Source organism: Montipora capricornis, chromosome 7 (genome assembly GCF_036669925.1).
Source record: "Montipora capricornis isolate CH-2021 chromosome 7, ASM3666992v2, whole genome shotgun sequence".
Lineage (NCBI taxonomy): Eukaryota > Metazoa > Cnidaria > Anthozoa > Scleractinia > Acroporidae > Montipora > Montipora capricornis.
Window position 1 is genome coordinate 29259775 of NC_090889.1, and position 27500 is coordinate 29287274.

General features: G+C 38.7%; 2 protein-coding genes across 3 annotated transcripts in view; both read left to right on the plus strand.

Annotated features, from left to right (window-relative positions):
* Positions 1 to 16906, plus strand: part of LOC138056831 (dynein regulatory complex protein 11-like) — a 38794-nt gene extending 21888 nt beyond the window's left edge. Inside the window, 19 exon segments of the mRNA XM_068902742.1 lie at positions 7311 to 7408; positions 7958 to 8042; positions 8162 to 8185; positions 8711 to 8720; positions 8723 to 8826; positions 9175 to 9250; positions 9742 to 9817; positions 10846 to 10918; positions 11108 to 11179; positions 11654 to 11730; positions 12057 to 12149; positions 12415 to 12512; positions 12769 to 12968; positions 13377 to 13460; positions 14944 to 15043; positions 15417 to 15494; positions 15964 to 16112; positions 16236 to 16325; positions 16643 to 16906. Of these exon segments, the coding sequence (XP_068758843.1) occupies positions 7311 to 7408; positions 7958 to 8042; positions 8162 to 8185; positions 8711 to 8720; positions 8723 to 8826; positions 9175 to 9250; positions 9742 to 9817; positions 10846 to 10918; positions 11108 to 11179; positions 11654 to 11730; positions 12057 to 12149; positions 12415 to 12512; positions 12769 to 12968; positions 13377 to 13460; positions 14944 to 15043; positions 15417 to 15494; positions 15964 to 16112; positions 16236 to 16325; positions 16643 to 16762 (1707 nt within the window). The 3' untranslated portion in view covers positions 16763 to 16906.
* A 1958-nt stretch (positions 16907 to 18864) lies between these two features.
* LOC138056832 (uncharacterized) overlaps positions 18865 to 27500 on the plus strand; it is a 54863-nt gene continuing 46227 nt past the window's right edge. Inside the window, exons 1-7 of one of the 2 annotated variants that reach the window (XM_068902744.1) lie at positions 18865 to 19198; positions 21605 to 21691; positions 23148 to 23215; positions 23424 to 23534; positions 24099 to 24174; positions 26185 to 26252; positions 26768 to 26890. In XM_068902744.1, coding sequence (XP_068758845.1) covers positions 19054 to 19198; positions 21605 to 21691; positions 23148 to 23215; positions 23424 to 23534; positions 24099 to 24174; positions 26185 to 26252; positions 26768 to 26890 — 678 coding nt within the window. In that variant the 5' untranslated portion in view covers positions 18865 to 19053. The remainder of the gene's footprint in view (positions 19199 to 21604; positions 21692 to 23147; positions 23216 to 23423; positions 23535 to 24098; positions 24175 to 26184; positions 26253 to 26767; positions 26891 to 27500) is intronic. The other variant, XM_068902743.1, reaches the window with a different exon arrangement.

Sequence of the window (27500 nt, forward strand, 5' to 3'; positions counted from 1 at the left end):
GAACAAAAATTATTGATCTTCGTGCCCTGTTAGAATTAATTTATTAATAAGTCAGTGGTTCAGAGCCATTACAGAAACACATTATTCGACTCAAAGTATTCAACCGTGTTCATAGTTATTTATGTGATTAAATATTAAATTTTAATCCACAAGTCAAGTACATGGGTGTGGTCAAAGTCCCGGAGGCAAGTGGTCGAGTGGTTTTAAGTGCGGTGGGTTTGCATACGCTGCTCCGGCTTCAAATCCCGTTCTAACCTCTGTCTAGGATTTGTTTCCGGTTGTCCCGACGTCAACTCTACCATGGCTTTTTAAATAGCCAACTGGTTGCATCCTGCCAGTTGGGGCTCTTAATTTTTTTAATTAATAAGGTTTCTGTTAACTTTTAAATTGTTTCTTTCACATTGTTACAAAAAGAGGGGGTGGCCTGTAAACTAGCTTGATAGCTAAGTGTACTTCCACTATAAACAAAGCATTTACATTTTTTTTACATTGTAAAACTTGATTAAAAAGCATATTTAGGGCTTGCTGGCATGATCTTGTCATCAATATAAGCGTAACTGGCCAGAGGGTCAGTTGGAATACTTGTATTTTTGTCTATAGGAGACATTGAAATTCCAGTACCAAATTACGTTACCTATGAGAACTCTAAAGTGTCTTCCGGAACGAGAGAAATGTTGGGCTGGGGGATTCTTGCAAAGATGGGACCACAAGAAACAACACCTGTGAGTAAATTCTGTTAAAACCTTAATATGTTGAATATTTTTTTTAATTACAAGATATGCACTGCAGGACATTTAATCAATAACATTTAAGTCAATTGGGCATCAAAGCACTCAGGAATGAACTTAAGTCAACAAAACCTCTGCAGGGCATATACTACATCAACAAAAACCAATTGCAAATTGAATTAGGAAAAAAGGACATTATTAACAATAATATAAGAAATCATTAGCACAATATGATGAACAAACAAAACTGTAATCAACAAATCAAAAAAGGACATAACTGAGTAAGCTGTCCAGTTGGAAAGCCATCATGGCGTCCGAATAATAATATAAGAATAATAATAGGTATTTATATAGCGCTCATGTCCTATGTTCAAGGCGCTTTACAATAATTGACCTTTCTATCTAGACATAATAATGATAAAATGAAATAATAAAATACTCTAGTAATTAACAATACCTACATATATGGATAGTAATAATATAAGTTACAATCATGTCTCTATAATAATGGGGAATTATCTAAATCTTTCTTGAAAAGATACGTTTTTCAACTTTGTTTTTTAAAGTTTGAATGTTTTCGTGGATGCTTTCGTATATCATTTGGACATACTGTTCCACAGTCTTGGGGTCATGTTAGAAAAAGCTCTATCGCCATATTTTTTTGGTTCGTGACCTGGGTTTCTTTTACTAGCTTATTTGAGACAGAACGTAATGATCTTGAATACTGCCTGTAATGTAGTTTTCGTCTTTTCAAATACTCAGGTGCTTCAGTGTTAAGACCTTTATTACACACAGTTAGTATAATCTTAAATACGGTTCTATAGTGAATGAGTTAACGGCAATGGAGTTCTTGTAACATTGGTGGTAATATGGTCGTATTTTCTTCCCTTGACTAAACTACTCTAGCTGCTGTGTTTTGGACGTATTGAAGCCGCTGTAACTGAAACTTGGGCATACCAACTACAGGGAAATTACAAGAGTCTCAATTTCGATGTAATGTAGGGCATGAATTAAAGTAGTCAGCAGATTCTTTATCTAGGTATTTACGAATTCTAGAAATGTTTACGTAGACTATATGATACAAGATGACATTTGCACACATTGCTAATTTGATTATCAATGACATGGTGTCCGGTCAAATGTCCCAACCTCAAACTTTTTGCAAAAGAAGATAGGTTTAACATTTCCCATACCAACAAGCAGAGATTTGAACAGGCTGTAGGTACACGGAACTTCGAGTGAAACATCATAATTTCTGTTTTTATCGTGGTTTAGTTTAAGCTCGTTGACGCCCATCCATTTTACAAATAGATGTATTACATTTTCTTCGATCTTAGATGTTTTTGGCCTTGGTCGAACATCTGCGTCACGAAAGAAGAGGTATAGTTGATTGTCATCAGTCAGAACATGTGGTAGTCCAGACCATGTGATCGTATGACATCAAGCAAGTGGTGTAGTATAAAACTAAAGACAGTAGCAGGTCCCATCAACGGAACCTGTGAGGAAATTCCAACTGTGAAGTTCACTTACCGAAGAGGTTTGCTGGCGTTTAATGTTAACAACTGACTTCTATTTTGTGAGGTCTGATTTAAACCATTTTAAAACTGTACCTTGGAATGCCTAACGGTATCTTGGTCAATCTGGACAAGCAATCGAGAAGTGAGTGACCGTGTCGAATGCTTGCAGATAAGTCTAGAAGTACCAGAAATACATTCTCGTCCTCTGTCTACCGTATAAAATGTCATCTAGTGATGTTGCAAGAAGGGCCGTCTCTGTAGCTGTGACCAACTTTATGAAGCTGATTGTGAAAGGCTCGGGTAAACTGTTTGTTAACCAAGTATTTATTTAATTGAAGACATACAGACTTTTCAATCAGTTGTTGAAAGAAACTTCAAGGTTGAGACTGGTCGAAAACTGGAGAACTGCTCGAAATCAGACATTAGGCTTTTTTAATAGAGGTTTTGAGGTAAAGCAGTCCTTCTGGTCCAGCTGGCATGACCCCAGTAGATACTACAAGTTTATGAATGGTTTTGAAAACTGGAACTAAGTGCACAGTCGACTCCTTCATAATCGTCGCTGGCGATGGCTCTAACGGAGCATGCCTTGATTTGAGATCTTGTGACTAAATCCATACGTCTTTTCAGTAACGGCGTTGAAATTCAACTAAACGAAGATGGACAGGTTCCTCCCAGGGACAATATAATTGCTCTAAGATGAGAGTTAATAAAACCCTTGCGAATGTTGTCGATTTTGGTTGAAATGTCCAGGACAAAGGACTTGAGCTAATTCCTCATCCATTCTTTGCTGGCGGGTAATATTATCGTTGTTTCTTGTTGGAGCAAGCAGCTTGTCCACCGTACGGAACAGCAATTTGGAATTTTTGGCTTTTGTACTTTGATAATAGTAGAGTAGTCATTTTCCTTGTCTTTATATAACAGGCTATTTACAAACGAACATTGCCGTAGATAGGTTTTCTTTATGACTTTCAAGTTTTTAGAATAGCGCCATTTACGTTCCAAGGTCGACGTCGAATTCTCTTTTTGTTTAGTGTAGATCTTCATTATACCATGGAGGCATCGGGCCTGAGGACGATTGTCCGCGATTTCATTTGGGGCAAGTTTATCCATACCATCTCGTAGCGTTTCCTCATACATTATTGTAAGTGCTGATAAGACTGTTTTGTTGTTTCCTTAAATAAGTCAGTCCTGATTGACAGCCTGTCAGAAGTCTGTGATTCAGTCACAGCAGTCAGTCAATTAGCCATCCATCAGTCAGCAGTCTGTGATTCAGTCTCAGACAGTCAGTCAGCAGTCAGTGAGTCAGTGGCTGAGTCAGCAGTCAGTCTGTCAATCATTCAAATGCTCAAATTATCTGCCCATCGACCTATTCATTAACCAAATGCTTTTAATTACAAGTAATATCAGAAACTGTAATAAAACTGTTTTTAACAGCAAAAAGAATATTTCAGATGACCCTAGATGATGCCATTAGGCTTATTCAGGTCAGTATCAATCATAACAATAATATACAGCTGTATATATAGATGTTTTTTTCCTCAACATCAATCAAACTTTGCTTATTGTTACAGTATTTCATTGTACTTTCTGCTTAATGTTTGGTGTTGGGTCCTATCTGCTGTTAGCTCTGCTGTCATGATATCAATTCTTAGAGAGATCTTAATTAGATCATAATTAGATCATAATCAGTTTGTATGCTTTCATTCATCAATAATATTATAATTAATAACAATAATAATAATGTTATTGTGAAGTTAAGATTGCTGGATCACGCCACTAGATGCACTCCCAAGAATTTTACATAATCCTTTTCTTCAAGAAGCCAAATCCATTATTGTGCATTATCCGAATTCTGATGCATGTCTTATGGTTACCTCCTTTTTGTCTTGGCCTAAAGACAATGACTTTGATTTCTTAACATTAATAGTTAGTTTATTAGCATTGTTATGTTTTTTGTATTATAGTATTTTTTAAAAGTAATTTCTATACCTAAATATTTCCCTTTAAATAGCCGAGAAATGTGGCTGAGAACTGTTGACTGCTCACTGAAACGCAACCCACCGTTTTGACAATCCTTCCTCACACTACCTCTACACCAGTACAATATATTGTTTTACTATCTGAGACAACGAATTCTCAACCGAGACAAGCGTAAACATACAAACAAGAACTTGGCCAATATTCAGCCATCTTGACCTCATGCTTGGTCAATAACCCATATTTACGTTAAAAAATGTTTTTTTCCAGGTACATGAGAGAGCAAGGCAAGGGAGACTTAGAGCAAAATTCATGAAAGAAATCAGGTAGTTTCTCCAATCTGTATTAATCAATAATAATTATGCAATTACTGCAGAACACTAAATTTTAATGCTTTTGGAGTAGTTGTTTTCTTCTCAAATTTCAAATCTCCTTCTTGAACCATGCACCCTTCCCCTTGCCTTGTCTTTTAAGATATTTGAAACTATATGCATAAATAATTAAATCAGATATTGAAAGAGAATTGATGACACTGATGATTGTACTGTACAAGCCATTTCTGAACCATTAAGTACAATGTACAAAATCATAAGGAATGAAACTGTTGTACAATACCCTTAGGGGTGGAGGAAGAAAAATTGTCTTTTGAGCCTTAACCAATATGAGTAATATCATAATTTGATAAAAAAAATGGCAATTCAATTCATTTTATAAAGGCAACAGAGGATAGAGAACGTCAAGCTCAGTTACGAGGAGCACCAACAATGGATCCTGATATTGCTGCTACGAAAATACAGAAGGTTTGTTGAACATTTTTGAATTAAATTGCGACCCTTTATTGGACCTACAATGTAATTAACTTGGAACTTGTGGATGCCATTGCCTAGTCCAAAGAAAATGAGAAATATGCTGAAAAAAAAGATTTTTTCTTTTTTGCTGTTATAGTAGATCCACAGGAGCCTGCAGCTTGCAGATCCACAACACTTTCTCAAATTATGTTAGAATGATATTTAATATCATTCTAACATAATTTTGCTTAATTAATGAAAAAAGTTCAATTTATGCATCCTCTTCTGATGATAAATTTTATCGTCAAAAGAGGATGCCTAAAATGAACCTTTTTCATTAATTAAGCAAAATTATGTGTCTTGTCTATAAATTATAGGTGTGGAAAGGTTTCTCACAAAGAAGACGAACTAAGAATATGAGGGAAGACGAACTGATATTTGTTGGGATGGTGAGTCAGTCAAAAGCTGTTTACAGTTACTTGCTTAGCAGGGGAAGGAGTAGGCTTTTGCAGGATTTTTTGGAAGTAGCAGTCTCACTACTTAGCAGTAGTAGTCTTGGCATTTTTTAAAAGATTCTTATATGAATAATGTTATTTGCTCCCTTCAATTTTCCAGTGTATATTTCTAGCTTAATTTAGGTGTATACCCTAGCACTTTTTAATGGTCTCATGTCTACAGGCTGTAGATAATTTCAAGTTCTTTACATGTCTTGTTGTACTTGTTATTATTTATTCCAAATTAATAATCTCCTTAGCTTGTTGGTTTTTTGTTTTCTTCTTCTTTAGAAATTAGTCATTCATAACATAATTCAAAATTTCGATCTTCTAAGGGTATATTTATAAAAAAATTGTTTGTTCTTTTATCTTTTGTTTAGGCTCCTCCACCTGATCCTCAAGATCGGAAAGACACACCAATGCATTCAGCCAACAAAACCGAGGTACAGGCACAAACCATGCATGATGCTTGGAGTTTGTAAAAAGGAAGATTAGTCTTAAAATGTTTTTTTGTTTGTACTTTGCTTCTAGGAGCATCGAAGGGTTGTGCAGGAAGAACATGAGAGGGAATATCAACAGGTGAGATGAAAATGCTTTCCACCAACATTATGATACACTACATTAGGGAAGTGATGCTGCAGGTTTATGTCAGATATTACGGTATTTTCTACCAGGGCTTAATGAACAATCGATGGAAATCGATTATGGGCCAATTAAAGACCAATTGATAATCACACAAAAGTAGTGACAAACTTCATCGAGTGTCATCAATATTTATTGGTGTTACTTAATCGGTAATCAATGAAAATCAAAGTTATTAATAATTGATCGATTCTCATCGATTATCAGTGTCATTGATGACAATCGATAATCACAAAAACTTGCACGATCAATTGTCCATCGATTATCAATATCAATTTATTGATATCGATTGCTATCAATTGCCATATATATCACCGATTCCATCAATTGTTCAGGCCCTGTTTGTACTCAACTGGATTATACCTTGCAACTTTGTCGAGCATGGATGGGCATTATAACTTTAGGTTACCTTGAGGGGTTTCAATACATTTTCAAGTTAGCACCTGGTTTTAGTAGAGTAAGTAATATAAGCCAACTGTTTTCGTGGTCAAAATTACTTTTTATCTTAGATTTGAAAGGATTTGTCTTAATTTACTTCTGAATCAGTTTAAGGAAAAAAGTAGCCAACGCTTTTCGTCTGCTTGTGGTACTTATTGAAACCAATGGGTAACTCGTTAACACATGTACATTATTATGACATTTGATAGTGGTTAGGTTGAGGCACTGCACACTGTTAGTAGCTCAAACGTTCTTGTGATTTTAGTAGTACAACTATAGTCACAAGAAACTTTGCACTCTGTCAAAGAGCTCAGGCATACACTGTCAGGTATACATGTAGATGGAAGATGCTGTTCATGAGTGGGAGAAAAAAAAAGAAAATTGGGGGTAACCATGCATTTTTCAGTGATAATTAAGCTTCATTTTGGCAAAGAACGCCAACATTGCTTTGTATTTTAAAGCTTTTTTACAAATATTACTTATGAATTATCTTTGAAAAAATGCGTGGTTATCCCCAATTTTCTTTTAGGATTTCAATAACACTTGTTAAGATTTACATTTCCTGCATAATCACACACCGGGGCTTGCAAAAACAACTTTAATTAGTAGGCACCGTCCTGAAGGTACTTGTAGTACTAAAGTGCCACATCTATTTGTCATCTTGACATTAAGGTGGCATTTAGACTGATCAAAAGTAAGCACTTATTGTTGGGTTTCTGTATCCAGGCACTTGTTTCCATAAAAGAGAAAATTCGAGAAATAGAAGGACCTGATGTGAAGGAGAATATGCAAGACCAGATAAGGCAATGGTTCATTGAATGCAGGTCAGCTTCTCGCAATACCTAACAGTTATTGTTTTTGTGCTTTCCTTAAGTTTCGTGCATTGTGGCGGCGAGAGTCACACAATGTTGCTATAATTATGGCTCCAACATTATTTAGCTTGTTGTAGATCAGGACACGTACATAATTTGTGAACCCTGTGCCCCACTGTAGTAGTGTTTGGGTTTCAACATGTCATACAAGTGCTGTGAGACAGGAGGGGGGAGGGGGGAGGGGCTATGGTTGATTGTCCTTATCCGACAAGAATAGAAATTTTAACCATTACAGATGCCTATTAAATGCATTGTTTCCTCATTTATTCAAAAGCCACAGTCTTGCACATTGATGTCCAGTTGAACTGTCCCTCCATTTAATATAATTATTTGTTAAATGGTTGGTTTTTAATCTTTTTTGGGTGAAAATTTCCATGCGTTAATTAATTGCTCTATTCTTTATCTTTTCTTATGTTCGTCCTCTTGGCAATTCCATTGACCGGTGAAATCTGCCTTGTGAGGAAAGATTGACTGTTAAATTTTTTTTTTGGATTTATGCAGAGATAAGACTGGCAAATTCCCTGACTATCCAGATGATGATGAAGGTGGATCTGCTGCCATATTTAAAGAGAAAGACCCAGCTGAGGTCAGTACAATTTTCTGTTCCAATAATAATAATTGATTGCATCAACAGTTGTCATCCAATTGTTTCATGAACCCATTTAAATCAGTTAGCATTTTCCATTTTGTCTTTTTTCACAACAGATGGAGAAAGAAGAAGCGCAGAAGGTAAATACAGGTATCCATGTACTGGCATTAATTTTTTCCCAAGGAGACAAGTTTACCATGCCTGGCGCAGTCTTGCCGCATAAGCACCATATTTACATGTACATGCTTAAGTGGGCTCAGTGGCTTTCATTTGCAACTTTGTATCGATTTAAAGAAAGACTCTTGGAATAGGGAAACAAATTTTATTATCTGACTTGAAGTTTTTGTTAATCTGTGATTTCCATTGAACTGCACCTAATTGTCCAATATAGGATCACAGATGAGGTCAAAATGAATCCATGACATAAAATGGTGTGTTGCACCATTGTTTATGTAACTGTGATCTTAATTATCAGACAGACAAAACACTGATGTGTGCAATGGGTGGAATTAATCTGCAGATTTGGTTGTGTTAACCCTTTGACGTCCAAACCGGCCTAAACCGGCCAGACTTAGTATTTTACTCTAACGCCAGACGATTTTACTTGTCAATTGGGAACCCCTGGGAGTCAATGAGTTAATATTAATTTTAATAAAATGCAACAGGATGAAGATGGAGAAAAAGAAAAAAAGGAAAGAAAGGAAAGAAGGAAAAGAAAGAGAAAAAAGACAAAAAGGATAAGAAAGGCAAAGGAAAGGGCAAAGGAAAAGGAGGAGATGAGGTAAGTTCTTCTTATTTTGTTGGTGATTCTCTTCACATCTTTCACAAATTATGCTTTTCAGGGATGGAATTCTTCATCATCATGCTGCCACCATTGTAGCTGTGACACTTCCATTAACACCCAGCTCTCTTTGAGCTTGTTTTTGCTTCTCAGTGTTAAGTCTCTCTGTTTGTCTTTCTGGTGTCAACATACCTTTATTTAGTTGACACTGTCATACACATTAGGTTTGTGGGTGTGCATACTTAGGTTTTCATAGTTGCACTTGTTCTCCAGTCAAATCTAAAGGTCAGTAATGAAAAGAGTACAGAAGTCGATTAAATTAAGTCTTTTTAATTTATTGTATTGTAGGAGGAAGAGGAAGGCATAAAGATGCAAGTGTCAAATTTTGTACCGACTGTGAATGAAGCTGCAGCTACTTATAAAGGTTAACAGGAACATAAATCAATAATAAATAAATGACAAATAAATAAACAAGCAAACAAATAATACCTTGTTTGGCAGAGGTGGATATTTTCACAGTACCATAACTACACAAATATGATGCTGTGTCACAGATATTATTTGTAAGACATCTTTGAAAAGTGATGTTAGGTGCCCCTTTAAGAAACATCTTTTCTTTTGTCGTAAAAAAGGTTGCTGTTGTTCATTGTGGTGAAGTACAAAAATAATAAAGTAAAATTTCTTGTTTGTCTCACGATGTGGTCACTTGTGATGTAGATCATGATGTTAATTCCACTGTATGCTGCTAGTTTTCAGCAGCTGTGATTGGTGCATTTTGATCCTTGCTGTTTCGGTGTTTTGTTCTTTCCTTGATGAAGACTAGCAGTATGCAGTCAAAAGGTCGTGATCTACATCACAAGTGACCACATCGTGAGACAAACGAGAATACTTTATTATTATCTTTTGTTTTTCCAGATGTATGGCAAATGAGAGATGAGACCACAAATTTTGAACAGAAGCATGATGCAGAGTTGATCAAAGAAGCAAAGAGGTATTCTTGTAAACTGTGTAACACATAATGCTGGATTGGAAAATACTTACAATAGATGGTAATTCACAAAACCACCTTGTACAGCACCACAGGAAAGTACTGATTTGTAGCTTTCATTTGAATGGTCACACTTAATGATTTCACCCACAGAGTTGACAGTTCATTAACCACCTTATACAACAAAATAAACAGCGCCACAAAAAAGTACTGCTTTGTAGCTTTCATTTGAATGGTCACACTTAATGATTTCAGCCTCAGAGTCGAGATTTACAGTCAACTCTCTTAACGGACAGCTCTATAATACGGACACCTCTATAAGACGGACATCTGGTGGTGATCCCGGCCGTTTTAGTCATTTTAGCATTTTACTATAATCAAACTCTCTATAAGACGGACACCTCCTTAAGACGGACACTTTGAAATCGTCAACGGACACTTGCTGAATGTGACCGCAAATTACGATTTAGGGAAGAAAAATTCTTGTACGTGACTCTTTTTAACACCAGAAGTTTAATTGACAGCTCTTATCTTGTCACCGGAATACATACAGTACAAGTTAAAATTAAATCAGTGATTGTCCCATTCAAAAAATAACTTGGAGATGACAACCGAATTGTATTGTAATCTAAAACAGGTAGGTTTCGTTCAAATAAATAACTTAAAAACAAACTTTAAACAGACGCGTATTCACTGTGCACAGGTTCAGCATTATTATCTCAAAATTCCTAGGGCCATGTTACGTTGACTCTCTATAAGCCGGACACCTCTCTAAGACAGACAGCTGAGGCCGGTCCCGATGGTGTCCGTCTTAGAGAGAGTTGACTGTAGAACCACCTTATACAACAAAATAAACAGCGCCACAAAAAAGTACTGCTTTGTTTCTTTATACATTGAATTATTACATTCTAGGATTTAATCAGCAGACTCAAAACCCTGTTGAGCTTTTAAACTACATGGTCTATTTCCATCTTTATTGTAAATGGTTGTTTGCAATTATAGTAAGCCTTACATTACATCTCATTTTGTAGGATTGAAGTCGAGGAAGAAATTCGAAAGCAAGTTGATGAATTGATGCGACAGGAGTTGAAAAATTTAAAGATGGTTTGTGCAATTCTTTAACTTGAAACCTTAGAAAGTCATGGGCGAAAAATTACTATTCCACTGCTCTCGTGCTCTTCGAACATGACATAACAACTTGATATACGCACAATTTAACCAGGAAGAAATTGATACATGTGTTTCGTGTTGTTATAATAGTTTTATTGATATTAATATTATGATTGCATTTAGGCTGTTGATCGAGAAAAGGGAGGAAAGAAAGGAAAGAAGGGGAAGAAAAGTGGAAAGAAAAGCGGGAAAAAGGTAAGTAATGTATAAACGCTCTTTTAATCATGCGAGGTTTGGGAAACTTGAACCAGTAATTTACTGCACGCCAGAGAAAAATAAAGCCAGGTTTATATGGAACGAGTTGTTTTGGGTATTTTTGGGAGGGGAAGATATTCTGTGTCAATTCTGTAGTGCTTGCATGTTGACAGGTATAAATTTCTTGGGGGAAAAAACACTTGCTATTCAACCCACTTGCTGCTTAAAAACTGCGCTTTAACCGAGAACTTTGCAACGTCATGTTAAATCATGGTTTTGTATTGCTATCATCATCATCGTTGTCGTCCTCGTCCTCGTCATAGTCATTTGTCATCATCGTCTCATCGTCATCGTCATCGTCATCGTCATTACACGTCATCATCATCGTAGTCATCGTCATCTTTATCATTATCGTCATCGTCAAAATCGCATCGTCATCGTCACTTAACTTATTTTAATATTGTGTTGACTCAGAAAAAAAAGAAAAGCGGCAAGAAAAGTGGAAAGAAAGGAAAGAAAAAGAAGAAGGAAAAAGACTTGACAGCTGATAGGTTTGTTCAGTCTCATAAATTCTTAACGTCAATATGTAAATCGTCTTTAGTGTTCAGTTCTTATCTGTTGTCACTTACGAGCCGTTAATTTTTTTTTAATGTTAGGACCGGTATAGTTTCAAGGTGAAATGAATTGATGATAGGGAATTGCATGCTGGATCTTAAAAACTGGACTCGGCCTTCACTTGAGATTTGAACTTTTTTTGGTTCACCTCAAAAGATAGAAGTCATCTAAGATAATCAGTCACCCTCACTCTTCTGAAAAAAATGGCGGCTGCATATTTAGGTGATCCTGTATTTTTTAAAATACTTTTGCTCTTGTTTAGGACCATAGAGTCTTTGTATGAAGAGCTGGTCCATGAGGGTATTTTGGTACGAGCTCCCAAGACACAACTCAGAGAATATTGCGGGGAATACAGGTATATTTTTTGTCTTTTTGACATTCAATAAACTATAAGTCAAGAAAAGTACTGACAATGACATTTCCCGTTCTGGAAAAGACATTCGAATGGCCTTGTCATTTACTCTTGGTAACGCCATAACTCAAGTATTTTGTATTTTGATACGAAAATGCTGCTTCCCAATGAGAATTTTACGCATTGTGCCGTTTCAACATCATTATCATCATCATCGTCGCCATCGTCAACAATAACAGTCTTTTTTTTTTTTATCTTCTCATTCTAGTTACCTGGGTACCACACTCCGACAGGCTAATATTGAACCCATGCCCTCTCTGTCTGATGTTCGAAGAGTCATCACTGAGTTTGCCATCCTGCCATTAGGTAACACTGTGGAAAATGCGCAAATTATCTAGCACAAATCGACTTGTGATAAACGCGGGGAATCTCACACGCTCCCGCTTCAGCCATTAACCAATGTTATGAGATTGTCGAATTCAGTCTTGTGTTCACATTGAAAGGAAGATGGAGGAGTGGTTTGATTTCTTTTTCAAGGTGTCTCAGCCATTTTGGCTAATATTAAGTGCCACTTAGCTATCCGTTTACACCAACATCGTGTTATTGCTTTCATTTTAATCAGGATCTCAAGCAGTACACGAGAAGTCTCCATTGGTGAAGTCTGTTCTGATCGCAGGCCCACGAGGCGTTGGAAAGAAAATGTTGGTACACTGCATCTGCACGGAAACTGGTGCGAATATGTTTGACTTAACCGCTGCTAACATTGCGGGCAAATATCCAGGAAAAGCTGGCCTCCAGATGATGTTACACATGGTGTTTAAGGTGAAGACGAATTCAAAACTCTGTCGGATGACAATTTGAGGTCTTTGAGGAACTTAAAAAAGGACGCTTTCTTTGCAATTTGCATTTGCTTATTAAAAGTACGTCATGGAGACCTTCCTTCGGCTTCGTCACCCATTCTTCTCTCACTAAGAAGTGGATTGCGTGGTGGGCAATCGTAGACTTGGTCTCAGAACACCTCATTGACACCTTAAGAAGCCACTTTTGGGACAGAGTTAGAGACAGCCCCCTTGGTGTCGTTATCTGGGCTATTCGCTATTTTCGCAAATCCCGTAATACAGTTTGCATTAAAACAACGTATTATACCCTGTGTAAATTCTCCCCTCTCCTGTGCAATTGTGTTTGTTGCTTATAATCTTCACCTCACTGTCTTTCTGCTTCGTTTTTTAGGTTGCTCGGCAGCTTCAACCCTCAGTTGTATACCTCGGAGACGCAGAAAGAACCTTCGTTAAAAAAGTTCCCAAGACAGACAAGGTAATAAGCGCGGCTTGCTCTGATTTTTTGTATCATACTGATTATTCACGCCTTGACCTACAGCGATTACTTTCAGCTCTACATTGTTGAGCGGACAGTTGACGTCGTTTTGGATGAATGCGGAAAAAAAAGTCGAATTTTGCGCAAATTTCTGCCATGGTTGCGCGCTGGAAAAAGGCTAAACAACTTGAAGCGCGCGGTCAAAGATTCCCCTGTGATTGTCTCCGCACCCGGAAAAAACGGTTGTTGCTAATTGTTGCGCTTTCCATGATATGAAAATTGAGGTGGTTTTGCGCGCCAAACTGTTACTTATACATACAAGCGTACATATTCAGACTGCTTTCTGGAAGAGATCAACGTGACCCTAAAGGAGGCGAAATACGAGATACAAAAACCTTCAACTTGGCGCGCAACATTGTTTCGTTGCAAGTTTGGGTCGATGTTTCCCGTTTTTCACCTTGCATGATCAACTTGTTGCATAACAAAAACATTTGTTGCGAGTTGAAGAAAGTTGTTGCGAAAAGTAGAGCGCGGGTCTACTCTGAGCAACAAATTTTGGCTTTGTTGCTCGTTTTTCATCAAGCTCACAACTTGTCGCGCAACAAATGTGCTCCTATACTAGCAAATCAACCAATCAGTGCGCTGTATTTCTTCAACCCGCAACAAATGTTTTTGTTGCGGGTCAAGTTGATCATGCAAAGTGAAAAACGCGAAACATCGACCCAAACTTGCAACGAAACAATGTTGCGCGACAAGTTGAGGGTTTTTGTATCTCGTATTTCGCCGCTTTTAACTAGAGTGATCATCACAGTTGCTAGTAACGTCAGCTGTTGCAAAGAAAGCATTAAAAACCCAGGTTTGATCGGGACTAGGACTTACGTCCGTGGATTCTGTAGCACTGCTCTACCCAAGCCATCTGGAAGCTAGTCACTTGCAAGTTCGTATACTTACCCGTACGTTTATATTTTAAATTGCGGCTGTAATGACTTGAATTAAGAACGCAATTCAAAACAGATGTCTTTCATTTATTTTACAATCATTCATTCACTCCATTCGGGATATACACTGCAGCACGAACTCGCAAGTCACCAGCTCCCAGATGCCTTGACAGATCAGGGCCCGGTTCTTCAAAAGCCGATTAACGCTAATCCCAGATTAAGAATTAACCAAGGAGTTTATTTCTCTACTCCCAAATGCTTTTCAACGGTGATATTCGGTGAGATTAAAAATTACATTAGAAGAAGTCAATCTTGAAAAACGACAATAAGCCAAAGAAACTTTGACCAAAAAGTTGAAAACAAATTACTTTACGCTAATCCTGGATTAAGTTTGTCGGCTTTCGAACAACTGGGCCCAGGTGGTAGAGCAGCCCAGGGCAATTTACCGATGCCAAGCGCGCGCAAACTTGATGATAAGCGATAATTCGGTTGAACATTTATCACATGATCCTTATTATTTTTCCTCGTGCTTTCTGTCTGTGTAGACTGACCCCAAGCGACTGAAGAAGGATCTACCCAAGATTCTGAAAACACTCAAACCAGAGGATAGAGTGTTAATAGTTGGAACCTCAAGAATGCCGTTTGGTATCCTTTGCAATGGTTTTATTATCCGAGAGTCAGTTTTGTTTCGTTCCCATATCGTCATTCTGTTTTAAGAATCTTTTACACGTACGGTTGTTTCTATTTGTCCGGAATTTAAACAGTTATCATTTATAATAGGTGACAAAATATTTGCGCTAAAGCGGTTTTCATTCTATTGACCAATCGTAATAGACGTAGAATATCAAATGTTCCAATCAGTGCTCTAAGTGAATCCATGCGGCCGACAGTAAGAACAAGCTATGTACAAACAGGTCACCGAATGTGCATTCTTTTATCTCAATTACAAACTGTTCCATACCTCCTTGGCAAAATGCTATCATGACCTCTTCAGTGTTATTTCATTAACTAAGCCAAGATGCCGAGATCAAGCCGTTCTGTGGTTTGTACCAGAAAATTCTTCTTCTTCCAAGACCCGACTATGCTTCAAGATTCTGTAAGTATATTATTTTTTAACACCTTTTTTGTTTTACACGACACTCAGAATTAATATTCCAGGGGGAGTGACGGGGACGAAGGAAACTTTTCTTTTCCGTTAGACAGGGACTGAAGCACATGTGAAATGAGAGGGAAAAGGTAGGAGAAAAATGGGAGGCAAAAGATTGGAGAAAAATAAGGGAAATGGGCCGAAAAGCTAACGTTTCGTAGGTTTGTCCCGCGTTTGCAGTTTGTTCGTTTCTCTTTCATTATTTATTCAGACTTCAATCGCTCCCACCCTCCCAAGGTCGAGGTAAATTTATTAGTTTCCCCATCTTATAGAAAACACAATTTGAAAACAAATCTGGGTTCCGGGCTCACTTGTTCGAAGCACGGTGAGCACTGATGACTTACAGGGTTGGTCATAGATAACCTCAGAGGAGCTCCAAACTTGGTCTTGATATTTAGAACTTGTGTGTGATTTGCAGTGCTATGGAAGTCGCTGATCAGTAGGTACGGCGGGCGCGTAACTGAAGCATTGGATGTGAGTTCGCTGGCCAAAATAACCGATGGTTACACTCCAGGTCACATGGCTCAAGCCATTCAACATATTCTTACTGAGAGAAGACTGCAGCAGGTAGGGGTGAATACTATTCCTGCTCATCTTATGGCGTTATCCGTTTCTTGCGACGTTATTGTACTGGACAACACCGGAAATTTGAGGCTGGGATGATCTATTCTAACTTTGTCTTAATTTTAGCTGTCGAAGAAGCCCTTGGCAGCGGTGGAGTTCGTAGCGCCGCTAGCTCGAATTGACCCTATTTACAAAGAAGAGGAAGAGGCTTTCAAGGTAAATGATGTACAACGAATAACCAAAGTTAAGTTGTGGAAAGTACTGACTTATTTTAAATTTGTTTTGATAGAGAAGTTATCCTTCTACTGTGCCCTATTTCTCGGGAGGTGGCATTTTGGATATAGTGGCGTGTGGTTCTGTGAAACAGATATTTGTTTCCAAACAACTGTGGAAACTCCACGAGGTCACAAAATTCAAAAGTTTGCCCAGCCCGTTTTTGCCCTTGGGGCCACCCTTAAAAGGAATTGTCAAACACGTGATGTGACGTAACGAAAGACATCCACGTGATTGTTGTTGTTTTTTTTTTTTTGCAGACTTGGTTTGCCAAGACGCCGCTGGGCAAAAAGCGCGCGAAAGCCGCAGCAGGGGATGACGAGGCTGATAAGAAAGGGAAGAAAGGGAAGAAAGGAGGAGGAAAGAAAAAGAAGAAATAGAAAGAGAAATGCTAAGAGGGACAAAAGAAGAGTATCTCATGTTTTTCATCTGAGATTAGCTTCCATATAAATAGCTGTAAATATCTTTATTGGAACTTCTGTAAATAACGAATTGTAAAAAGACCGAATAAAACAATGTGTTTCGCATTATAAGTGCTCGTACTTTTTATCTGTATTTGCTTATTTGCTGCGCCCCTTTTATGCGAAGTGGAGTGTCTTGCCATCAGTAAGTATAAGCATTAGTCTACTTGAAGTGCAAACAACGAAGTGTAGTAAGTTACAGTTTGGGCGAAACAAGTAATGCCAGAAACTGCGGTATACGAGAAGAGAACCGACTAATGTAGACGAAGAACAGCTGATTAAACCCGTCAACCATTTAAAGGGAACCTCCACTTCAACAAAATAATAACTTTAAATACAGTCGAGTCATTCTAAAGTATTTTCAAAGAAAGTGTTTGCATCCGAAAGAAACAAGTTTTAGAGTCGCCGATTTCGCGGGCGCCGCCATCTTGAATATTAAATTAATTCAACATGGCGGCGCCCGCGAAATAGGCGACCCTAAAACTTATTTCTTTCGTGTGTTACGGTTGCCCTGTTGTTATTAGACAAAAGCTCTTTGTATCAGAACAATGGGGCAACCGTAACACGTCACAATTATTCAAGACGGCTTCGCCCGCGAAATTTGAAAGTGAAAATAAGCGATTTCAAAATTTACTTTTCTTGATATAAACACTGTTTAAAAACACATTTTTATTCTGTAGTAAGAGTTGAGATTCCCTTTAAGGAAAGTTCTGCCCCATTCTGCCGTCATAGCGAATATTGGTAATGGCGTTGTTGAACAAAAAGCCTCGACCTCTTCTCTGGTCAAACCGTCCTTTGTTTTGGAAACGATAGGTTGGGGATGTCATTTTTAGGGTTGTCCTAAAAGGCGAAATCCGGAATCCGGAATCCGGAATCACAGGTCATTGTTTTACCAATACAGAGAGTAAAAACTATAAAACATTCATAAAAACTAACCTTAAAAAAAAAGTGTTTAGGCCTAATTAGGCCTAAGGTTAGCTTTTATGAATGTTTTATAGTTTTTACTCTCTGTATTGGTAAAACAATGACCTGTGATTCCGGATTCCGGATTTCGGCTTTTAGGACAACCCTCATTTTTACGGTATCAGCAAACTACGCGGAACGGCAAGTAACAGTGTACTAACGCATTTGAACTCAGTTGAGCCGTCTATCTAATTCACCATAGATTGGAGAGTGAAAACGACAGACATTGGCTTTTCTGGATTTAACAGTAAACAATTTTCTAGTTTCTAAAGAATCTGTGGTGCTGCGTCGGTGGGAGAGTGAAACAGGAAAATCTGGTTTCAACAAACGTGTTGATAAAGGTCGAATTACCACCGGGAACGAGTTGGAAAGCTGACGTTTCGAGCGTTAGCCCTTCGTCAGACTCGGAATAGTGGAATTGTGGGTGTTGTTGGTTTTTATGAGGATGTGGAGGAGCTTTGCCATTGATGGAAATATGGTAGCATGAATTTGTGAATCGTAAACCAAAGCACACGGACAAATATCTCGCTTTTGACTCCAAAAAAGCCCATCCATCCTCACGTAATTCTAAGGTTAAAGAGCGAGAAGACGTGCTCAATTTTCTGAAGCATGGCAGATAGATAAAGTTAATTGCTCTCAAGCAATTATGCAGCGGAAGTGAGAAAAGAAGCTTGAAATCAACGGGACTCGTACCTACAATCTTGGACAGTTTTTAAAATGGAATAGAATGCCCCCTTCCCCCAAGTCAAGGATGAAAGTCCGTGAAGGCCACAACACGCCATTTTCCCATAATTGATTTTGGGGGGAGCTGGGTGGTCTCAAGTGTCCATTTAATTTCTTCACGTGCAGGACGCGTTTTTAGCTTGTTATTTTGAATATTAAATTAGATAATGAACGACTTGTGCCCTCGGAGGTGTTTGCAGCGTTAAAACGGGACGGGAAAAAATATTAGTACGGACTGAAGCACACACAAAGACGAAGACATGTCATACTTCCGCGTGATTTCCCGTCCCGTCCCGTCTTGTCCATCTGATCATGAGTATGCCACATCCCGTCCCGATGTAGTTCCACCTCCAAGATGGCGGACGCATTAGCCGCCAACCATTGCAAGATTGTAAATTCTTTAACCTTGAAAAGAGCTGTCGCAAAGCTCATTAAGGTAAAGTTCGAGTTCGTCTTTAGGGGTCTCAGTTCCCAAAAATATGGCTAAAATTAGATAGCCGTCAGCTCGCTGTGGTTAAGCAAATATGAAGAAAACGTCGGACAAAACGTTTCGGTTATCCACGAGGTCGCAGTCTTGGGACAGTGTGAAGCCAGCGTCGGTTTTTGAACTATTCGAGTTGGTTGGTGTGTTAAGAGTTCGTCCTTGCCTATCAGAAAAATTCTCTAAAGGTAAGTTTAATGTGGGTCAGGAAGCCAGCTCAAAGCAGTCAGCTTGTATATTTATGCAAATTATGCAAACTGCAGAACAGGGGTGAAATGAAGATTAAGCGTAAAATGCCGACTGCAGAAACGACCCAAACTCAATATCCAGAGTATGACTACCTTGTGAGCAGTTGGTTTCTCCTATGCTTCCTGAGAGAGAAACCCTGCGAGCAACCGTCAGTTTCTTTGAGTGAGCCGCTGTCCAGCGCAAAGAATGAATAAATTAAATTAACTGCTGTGTTTGGGCGAGCCTTCTGTGTAGTGATTCCATATTTTTGCCGCGAAATGAAACAAAGTGATGTCAAATGCATCATGTGGAGCGTGACGTTCATGTACTTTGCACATGCTCACTGGAAAATCTAACGGTTGCTCGCAGTGGTTTCTCTCTCGGGCATCATATGAGAAACCAACTGCTTGCAGGGTAGAATATGACATCCACGTTGAATGTTGCTAAAAGTTTTTGCATACACCTTTACTGAGATACGCTTTCTAGAGTGTACGGTTTGCCCAAAGGAAAACAGCATGTGTACCAGTTCCTATTATTGGGTGAGTGTCTGGGAATACACTCTGAGGAGTTGTGCTGGCACATTGGTCATGAACCATACTATACAATACAATACATCCTTAATTGTGCACTCCCTATAGGGACTTTTCAGGACCAATGAAACACAATCAATGAAACAACAGAACAGAACAACAACAATATTAAGAATCCCAACTGGCCGAAGGCAAACCAGTTGGCTATTTACAGGTGTGGCTGAGAAGTTGAACCAGAACAAATTCCATGAGGGCTCAGAATGGGTCTTGAAACCCGGGAACTCCAGATCTCAAGGAAAGTGGGGGGGGGGGGGGGGAAAGGGGTGCAGGAGCACGGGAGAATAGAGGGCTGGAGGGGTACAGGAGGAAGAAGAGGAAAGGGCGGGAAGCGAAGAGAAACACAAAATGCTACTTGTTGTCATTTATTATTGCGTTAGAATACTTTGAAAAAATGAGAACCCAAAAAATTAATGATATTTGACTTGCATTAGCATCTTCTGAACAATCAAGGAAACAAAAATTCGTACTTGAGCTGAAAAACAGGCTTACTTCTGGTAAACCTTTTTATGGTGGTTATGTCATAGGTCTCCCACCCCTTTCCCCCAGGCAAGCATCCTAACCACTGTGCCACACTGCCTCCTCCACCTCTGCATCTGTGTGTGCTTAGCTACACTCAATCTCAACCTGAGTGAAGGGTTTTACTCCCAGTAATCTGGCCTTCCTCCCTCATCAAAATCAAGTCACGGTTACATGTAATTACATCTGGATGTGATTCTGTGCTCTGACATCAGGCATGGATCGTATGGCAGCCTGGTCTGTTGTCTTTGTTTTGCTCTGGCTGCATCTTGGCATCTAAGGCAATGAGATGGAAGTGACTGGTAGTGCCTTAGCTGTTCAAGTACGGGCAGAGAGTTTTTTGGTCACTTAAGTACCTTAAACCTCGGTCTCTGTTCATTTCCCTTAATTCCCTCATCTTCCTGACAGCTTTCAGTATCTACTTGTACAAAAAAGTACGTGTGTGTCAAAACCAAATTTTTCCCGAAAGAAATAATCATTGAGGAAATCATTTTAAGTCAACTTTATTCAGGAGGAGAAAAGGGTTTTCTTTATATTTCTGAGACATCCAGATGTCCTATGCCCTGATCCTCTTCTTTGGAGCTGTTATTGGGGGTCCTACATAAGATTAAGCAAGGCTGATGATGGCAGCATTGAGAGGATCATCTTAAAATACAAAATTGTAGTATTATGATCATGTCATGAACTCAAGATTCCAACCTTTTTTTGAGAAAAAGTGCCAGTTACTCAAGAGTGAAACTGGTGCTAAGAGAGAGTGGAACAAAATTATAATATCTTCCTATGTGATGTGTTTGACAATGCCTGAAATTTGGTTATTACTAACATTATTAGTTAAACAGATTCATTTGCTGTGTAGTAATCCAGAAGAAAGTGAAAGTTTCATTGTATCAGTAGCAAAATAAGGCAGAAAAGTATTCACCTCTAAATTTTTGATGACTCTCAGTCCATGTTGATCACAGAGTGACCTTGATCTTTGGGAACAGAGTGACCTTGACCTCTGGGAACAAGGTCAAAGTCAGAACGAGGCTGCCTCAATTTTGGTTTCCCCCCACCTCCCTCCTGAGGAGTGGCAGGTAGACATCAGGGATATCCCATCCCTCATTGTGGTTCAGGCCAGAGAGAAGAGTGTTGTTTCACATATGAACAGTTCAATGTATGTGTTATTATAAGTATCATGCAAAGCTATAGTTTTTATACTTTGCTCAGTTTTGTGGACACTCTGCCCACGCTGTCTGTAGCTTTTATGTGTTTACTTTACAGATGATGTCAAGAGGTTGCCGTCAATTCAACAGGTGGCATACCATGAAGACAGAAATTACAACTTAATTGTGTTACTCTGCAGTAATGGTAAGTTTAAATTCTTCTTTCTTAGAGAACTAATAATAACATTAAAGTGTTGTCTAATTGTCACAAGGGGATTTGGGGAAAAGAGTATACTGGTATATATAATAACTTACAATGTAGGTGCACTGATTTCATTGATTTAGATTAAACAATAATAATTAGTATTGTTTATAAGGAAACCAACGAGAAAAGCCGATGAGAAACCCCAGGGAGGTTGAGCAAGGATGAGGTCCCTTGTTGATTAAAAACCAGGGCCCGGTTGTTCAAAAGCCAATTGACGCTAATCCCAGATTAAAAATTAACCAAAAAGTTTATTCCTCTACTCCGATATGCTCTTCAACGCTGATATTTGGTGAAACTTTACATTAGAAGAAGTCAATCTTGAAAAACAAAAATAGGCAAAAGAAACTTTCACCAACAAGGTAAAAACATGAAACAAAAGTTTACGCTAATCCTGGTTTAAGTTAACTAATCGGCTTTCGAACAACCATGTCCAGGTCGAAATAGTTGTTCACTAATATTCAGCTCTTGCAAAATCTTTGTAACTGACTGACAGAAAGCAATGAAGGTAGTAAACACTCAATAGAACGATCTTAGACTGTTGACCTCCAAAAAGTAATGGAGGTGTGTTCTAACCCAATAAAGTACACTACAGTTTTAACATTGGGAGATTTAATTTAACCCATTGACGCCTGGGAGTGAAACTCAACAGATTTTACTCTGCCTAATGCCAGATGATTTCACTCATCAATGGGGGATGGTTCAGGATTCAATGGGTTAACAACTTCTACATCCCCTCAAAAACTATGTCCCCTTTAACCCATTGACTCCTAGGAGTGAGACTTAATAGATTTTACTCTGTCTAACACCAGGCTATTTTACTCGTCAATGGTGGGGGGGAGGGGGGAGGGGGGGGTGGTTCAGGAGTCAATAGGTTAATTAACAACTTCTACATCCCCTCAAAAACTATGTCCCCTTTAACCCATTGACTCCTAGGAGTGAGACTTAATAGATTTTACTCTGTCTAACACCAGGCTATTTTACTCATCAATTGGGGGGCGGGGGGTGGTTCAGGAGTCACTGGGTTAATTAACAGCCTCTACATCCCCTCAAAAACTATGTCCCCTTTAACCCATTGACTCCTAGGAGTGAGACTTAATAGATTTTACTCTGTCTAATACCAGGCGATTTTACTCATCAATGAGGGGGAGGGGTGGTTCAGGAGTCACTGGGTTAATTAACAGCCTCTACATCCCCTCAAAAACTATGTCCCCTTTAACCCATTGACTCCTAGGAGTGAGAAATATGAGATATGGAATTATTTTGTTATGAGTTGAAGCTTGTCAGTACATCCCCACTGAAGCTTTTAAATCAGGTATCAGGTAAGCATTCTCATCCTCCTCTCCCTTGCTGTCTCTGTAAAGTTTTAAATACTTCCAATGGTATTTTTGACTGTCAGGTTCACTTTTACTGAAGGGGCAGGAAAAAGGAAAATCTCCAGTCATAAAACAAGTTTCTTGGTTTCAGGTGACTATGTACATCTATCAAAATTACTTTAAATTAAAACATCTTTGGAAAGGTAGAATCTTTCTGTCTGGTATTGAAAATGTGACACAGAGAGCTCACAAATCATAACTAGGTTAAAATGAACCTATGAAATGATCAATGCATTTTGAGTGCAGTTTTAAATAATTTTGTTATCTAAACTTAATTTAGTTTGTATTTGTTTTGTCAGAATCCTGCAAAGTTAATCAGAACAATAACACTGGACCCATCTGGATCCTGGCTGGTCTGTGGGTGTATGGATGCATCTTTGTATATTGTACCAGTTGCTGCCATAGTTATGGTACGAAATTATGACTGACAACATACAATACAATTATTATAATAATGTTTTAAGTTCTGTGTAAATGGCATAAAGAAATGTTTGTGACTGGAGTGTTGTGATAGATAAGTTAATTCTTGTTGAAGCTTCAATAATATTGTTTTGGTCTTCAGTCTGTTTATGGCGTAGAGACAAAGTATAAGGCTCATAAATTAAAGACGAAAATCAAGCAAGGTTGTGTTCGAACAGCTTAACTATCATTTCACAAAAAGTGTGTCCCTCGGGAGTCCCAAAAAAGATTCAAAATGTGGGGGGATGGATGTTACAATGTAGCATACAAAAAAAAAAAAACAAACCAGGCCTCATTACTATTCTTTATTTGGAGAATTCTAACGAGGAGTGTTTTAGTGGGTTTAAGGCGTATGTAGGCATGTTTTGATAGGCCATGAAGGTTCGTGGATTATTAAGGAGTTTTTGAATGGTAATTATACTTAAGTCCCGGTAGGTTTACATTAATTTGCTGCATGCCTTGTGAATTTATTTCAAACTTGTTGCAAAACTGTTCATATTTTTGTTCCATTTTAGATCGACCAGCCTCAATGTTTTTCCACTCATTGGTCCTCTGAAGATTTATCACTGATCCTACAGACTAAAGGCCGGGGTAAGACAAAGATCTGAGTCTGTCTTTGTGCTTTATCTCAGTGTCACTTCCATCAGATTGTCAGTAGGCCCATGTCCATATACAATACTATTCTGTATGTCCAGGATTGCAGATTAATGAGATGGAATTGCTTTACAAGAGACAGCACAGAAAAAAAGGTTTTCTTTTTGGTTTGATTGTTAACTACATCTTGTACAAAAAAGGCTATTAATAGTGTTTAGGGTAAGTTTAACCCTTTGACGTCCAAACTAGCCTAAACTGGCCAGAGGATTTTACTCTGTCTAATGCCAGATGATTTTACTTGTCAATGGGGAACCCCTGGGAGTCAATGGGTTAATAAGTAGATTTAACCAGGCCTAAAAGTGGAGCTCCTGTGTTATTTATTCTTACAATAAGTTAACCTGGCTTGAGCCTGCGATCCAATCGAAAACCAGTACCAGGTGACCTCAATGGGCTTTAAACTTGAGCTCGTGATATGGTCACATGATACTGGTCAGCAGATACCTTGTTTTGACAGGTGTTAATTGACCATAACATGGATGTCCAATATCAAAGTTGTTCCTGCCTAATAACGTGGGTTACACCACAGAGTTTCACATTGGCATACACTGTACGATGAGGGGTGAATGTACAGTCATAGAGTGACCAAAACTTTTCTCACACAGATTGGTTACCATATTTTCTTACCCATGATGCTGCGCTGTTAGGATTACACGTACATGGTGTTGTTTGTGTCTGTTTTAGTGAAATTTTTTTCAGACTAGACAAGTTTCTTTAATTTTACTTCCCTTTGTGTTATAGACTGACATGATCATAATCTAAAACAAAGGAAAGTAAAACACAAACTAGTTGGAAATACCCCCCCCCCCCCATTATCATAATCTAAAACAAAGGAAAGTAAAACACAAACTAGTTGGAAATACTTTGAACATTTTTTTGTCCCATCAATGTTGCAAGAGGGAACGGGGTGGTTGGTTATTGTAAAGATGTTTTTTCCATCATGGAATGGGACTTCTGTGCTTGAAAGCACTAGTTTTCCTGAAATGTGACACTTTTGTCCCTGATTTCAATTGTAATGTCATGTACGTAGATGAGAAACAATCGGTGGGTTTGTTTTTGAAGAAAGTGGGGTGCTGCATCAATGAAGAGTGAAATAGAAAAATGTAGCTCTGTTGAAGGAGTTGGTCAAGTACATGTAAATTAACCACTGTGAGAAAGATTTGCAAGTGGACGTTACAGGCATTCGCCCTTCGAATTCACTCTGACAAAGAGCGAAGCGTCAAATTGAAAAGGTCTTTTGTTTACCTAAGCAGGTATTGTGAGAAATACCCGTACATGAAAGATACCGTATTGTGCATCAAATGGAAACTTGGATAAAACCGAGCCCCAGATGTGATTTGAACCCATGACCCTGCGTGATGACATTATGTAGTTGGATAAACAGTTGGATAAAAGTTGTTGTTATAAGTCGTATGTGGTTAGAGCAGTTTTCAATTGAGTGTCAAAAGTAATTAGCCAATTGCTTTGGTTTTGCATCACGTCACTCAGTGATTGGTTCAAAGTTCTCGTGCCATTTTTTTAACCAATCAGAAGTGAAACCAAAACCAATCGTGGCTCGTGCATGCACATTTTCCTGCGCTTTGTATCGGCTGCGTGTGATTACTTCGCGTTTTGATTGGTTTACTGGATTGTCTCCATCCTTTTTGATTGGCCAAAGTAATTACTTTGGTTTTGGTTTTATGACACTCGATTGAAACTCGCTCTATTTGAAATTTGACTATGTGACTGCGTTTTGCAGTTCTAGTCAATACCCACATTTCACCCTTGCTCACCACAGAGTCTCCAGTGGCTCAGTGGTCAGAGCTTCTGACTTGATGACGGAGGGTCATGGGTTCAAATAATCTGGGGCTTGTATTTTTCTAAGTTTCCATTGGATTCACAATATTTTTCATGTCTTTCATTTAGCTGCACAAAAAGGAACTCTCATTTCACTGTTGTTGTTTTTCTAAGGGCTTCCGTCTAGTGTCGTGTGGTGGCATACTGTGGATGACTTGGACATTGGTATCATTGGCACTGAGGTTGGTTGTATTGAACTCACGAACAATATATTTAGCAAGGAATCTCATCTTTTAAAAGGTTCATGGTACACCTGGGAAGCCTGTTGTCTGTGGGAAGGAGATAATTATCCATTGCAACCCTGCCATTATCAAACTGAAGGGAGGACAGAAGAATAGGTTTAAGCACAGTAGGCAAAATAACCTTCAGTTAATCAACGGCTAGTAATCGGGTTCATTTGAAATTTTAAAACAGGTTCATAATGAATAGTATTTTATTTTTTCAAGATGAGTTTTGGAACATTGAAACGGGCAGCTCTGGTTAGTCTTGCAGACCTTCCGGGATCAGTACATGACATGTATATATATTATTTCTGTAAAGAAAGTTATAAACTTTTGCTTTCAAGTTGCAAATTTGGTGAGCTTGTTCCCTTGTACACTTGCAGAGAAAATCACCAGTAGACTTTTGCAAGAGATTTGCTGGATTCAGTGGGGGGATTTGACCTCCATGTGATTACTTTTCATTTAATACTTTTCAGCTTGGTGAAATCTTGTTTGTGGATCTGAGGTTGAAAATGACTGTTGCATCTGCTGAAGTGAAAGAGAGCATTACATCAATGGAATTAATGCAACATAAACAACATGAAACTACAGCATTATTGGTGAATACATTGCATTTTATTCACCCATTCACTCCTCATGTTACCCAGGACACCCCCCAGCTGTCAAACGTTAGACAGAGTAAAATCTGTTAAGTGTCACTCCCAGGTTTCGATGAGTTAATTGAATTTATTTTTCTTGGACAGGGAAATTCTCTTTATATCCTGGGCCCGGTTGTTCAAAAGCCAATTAATGCCTGTGTCGCAAATGGAGGTTGGGTGCCCAAGAATCTGGGGACTGGTACCAATGACCCAAACCAAGGTCGGTGGAACACCCCATAAGCCTGCCCTACCCGCAACCCAGCCATGACCCCCGCCCGCCACACCAGACCCCAAATCAAGTACCCGTCACACTGAACCGTGAGTTCAATGCAAAAAACTATAAAGGAGGGGCCCTGACTCCCCTGAGTAGGGAAAGGAGGGCGGGGAAATACTTGAAAGCACCCGAGCGCCAACACACCAAATGCTGAGCCAAGCAAAACCACGAGGACATGCGCAGGCACACGCAAAATATGCAAAAGAACCGCTGACCGCTAGAACTGCCAGAAGACGCCCCGGAAAAGCCACACATGCAAATAACACACGCACACACTAAAAAATGCTGCAGGCACAC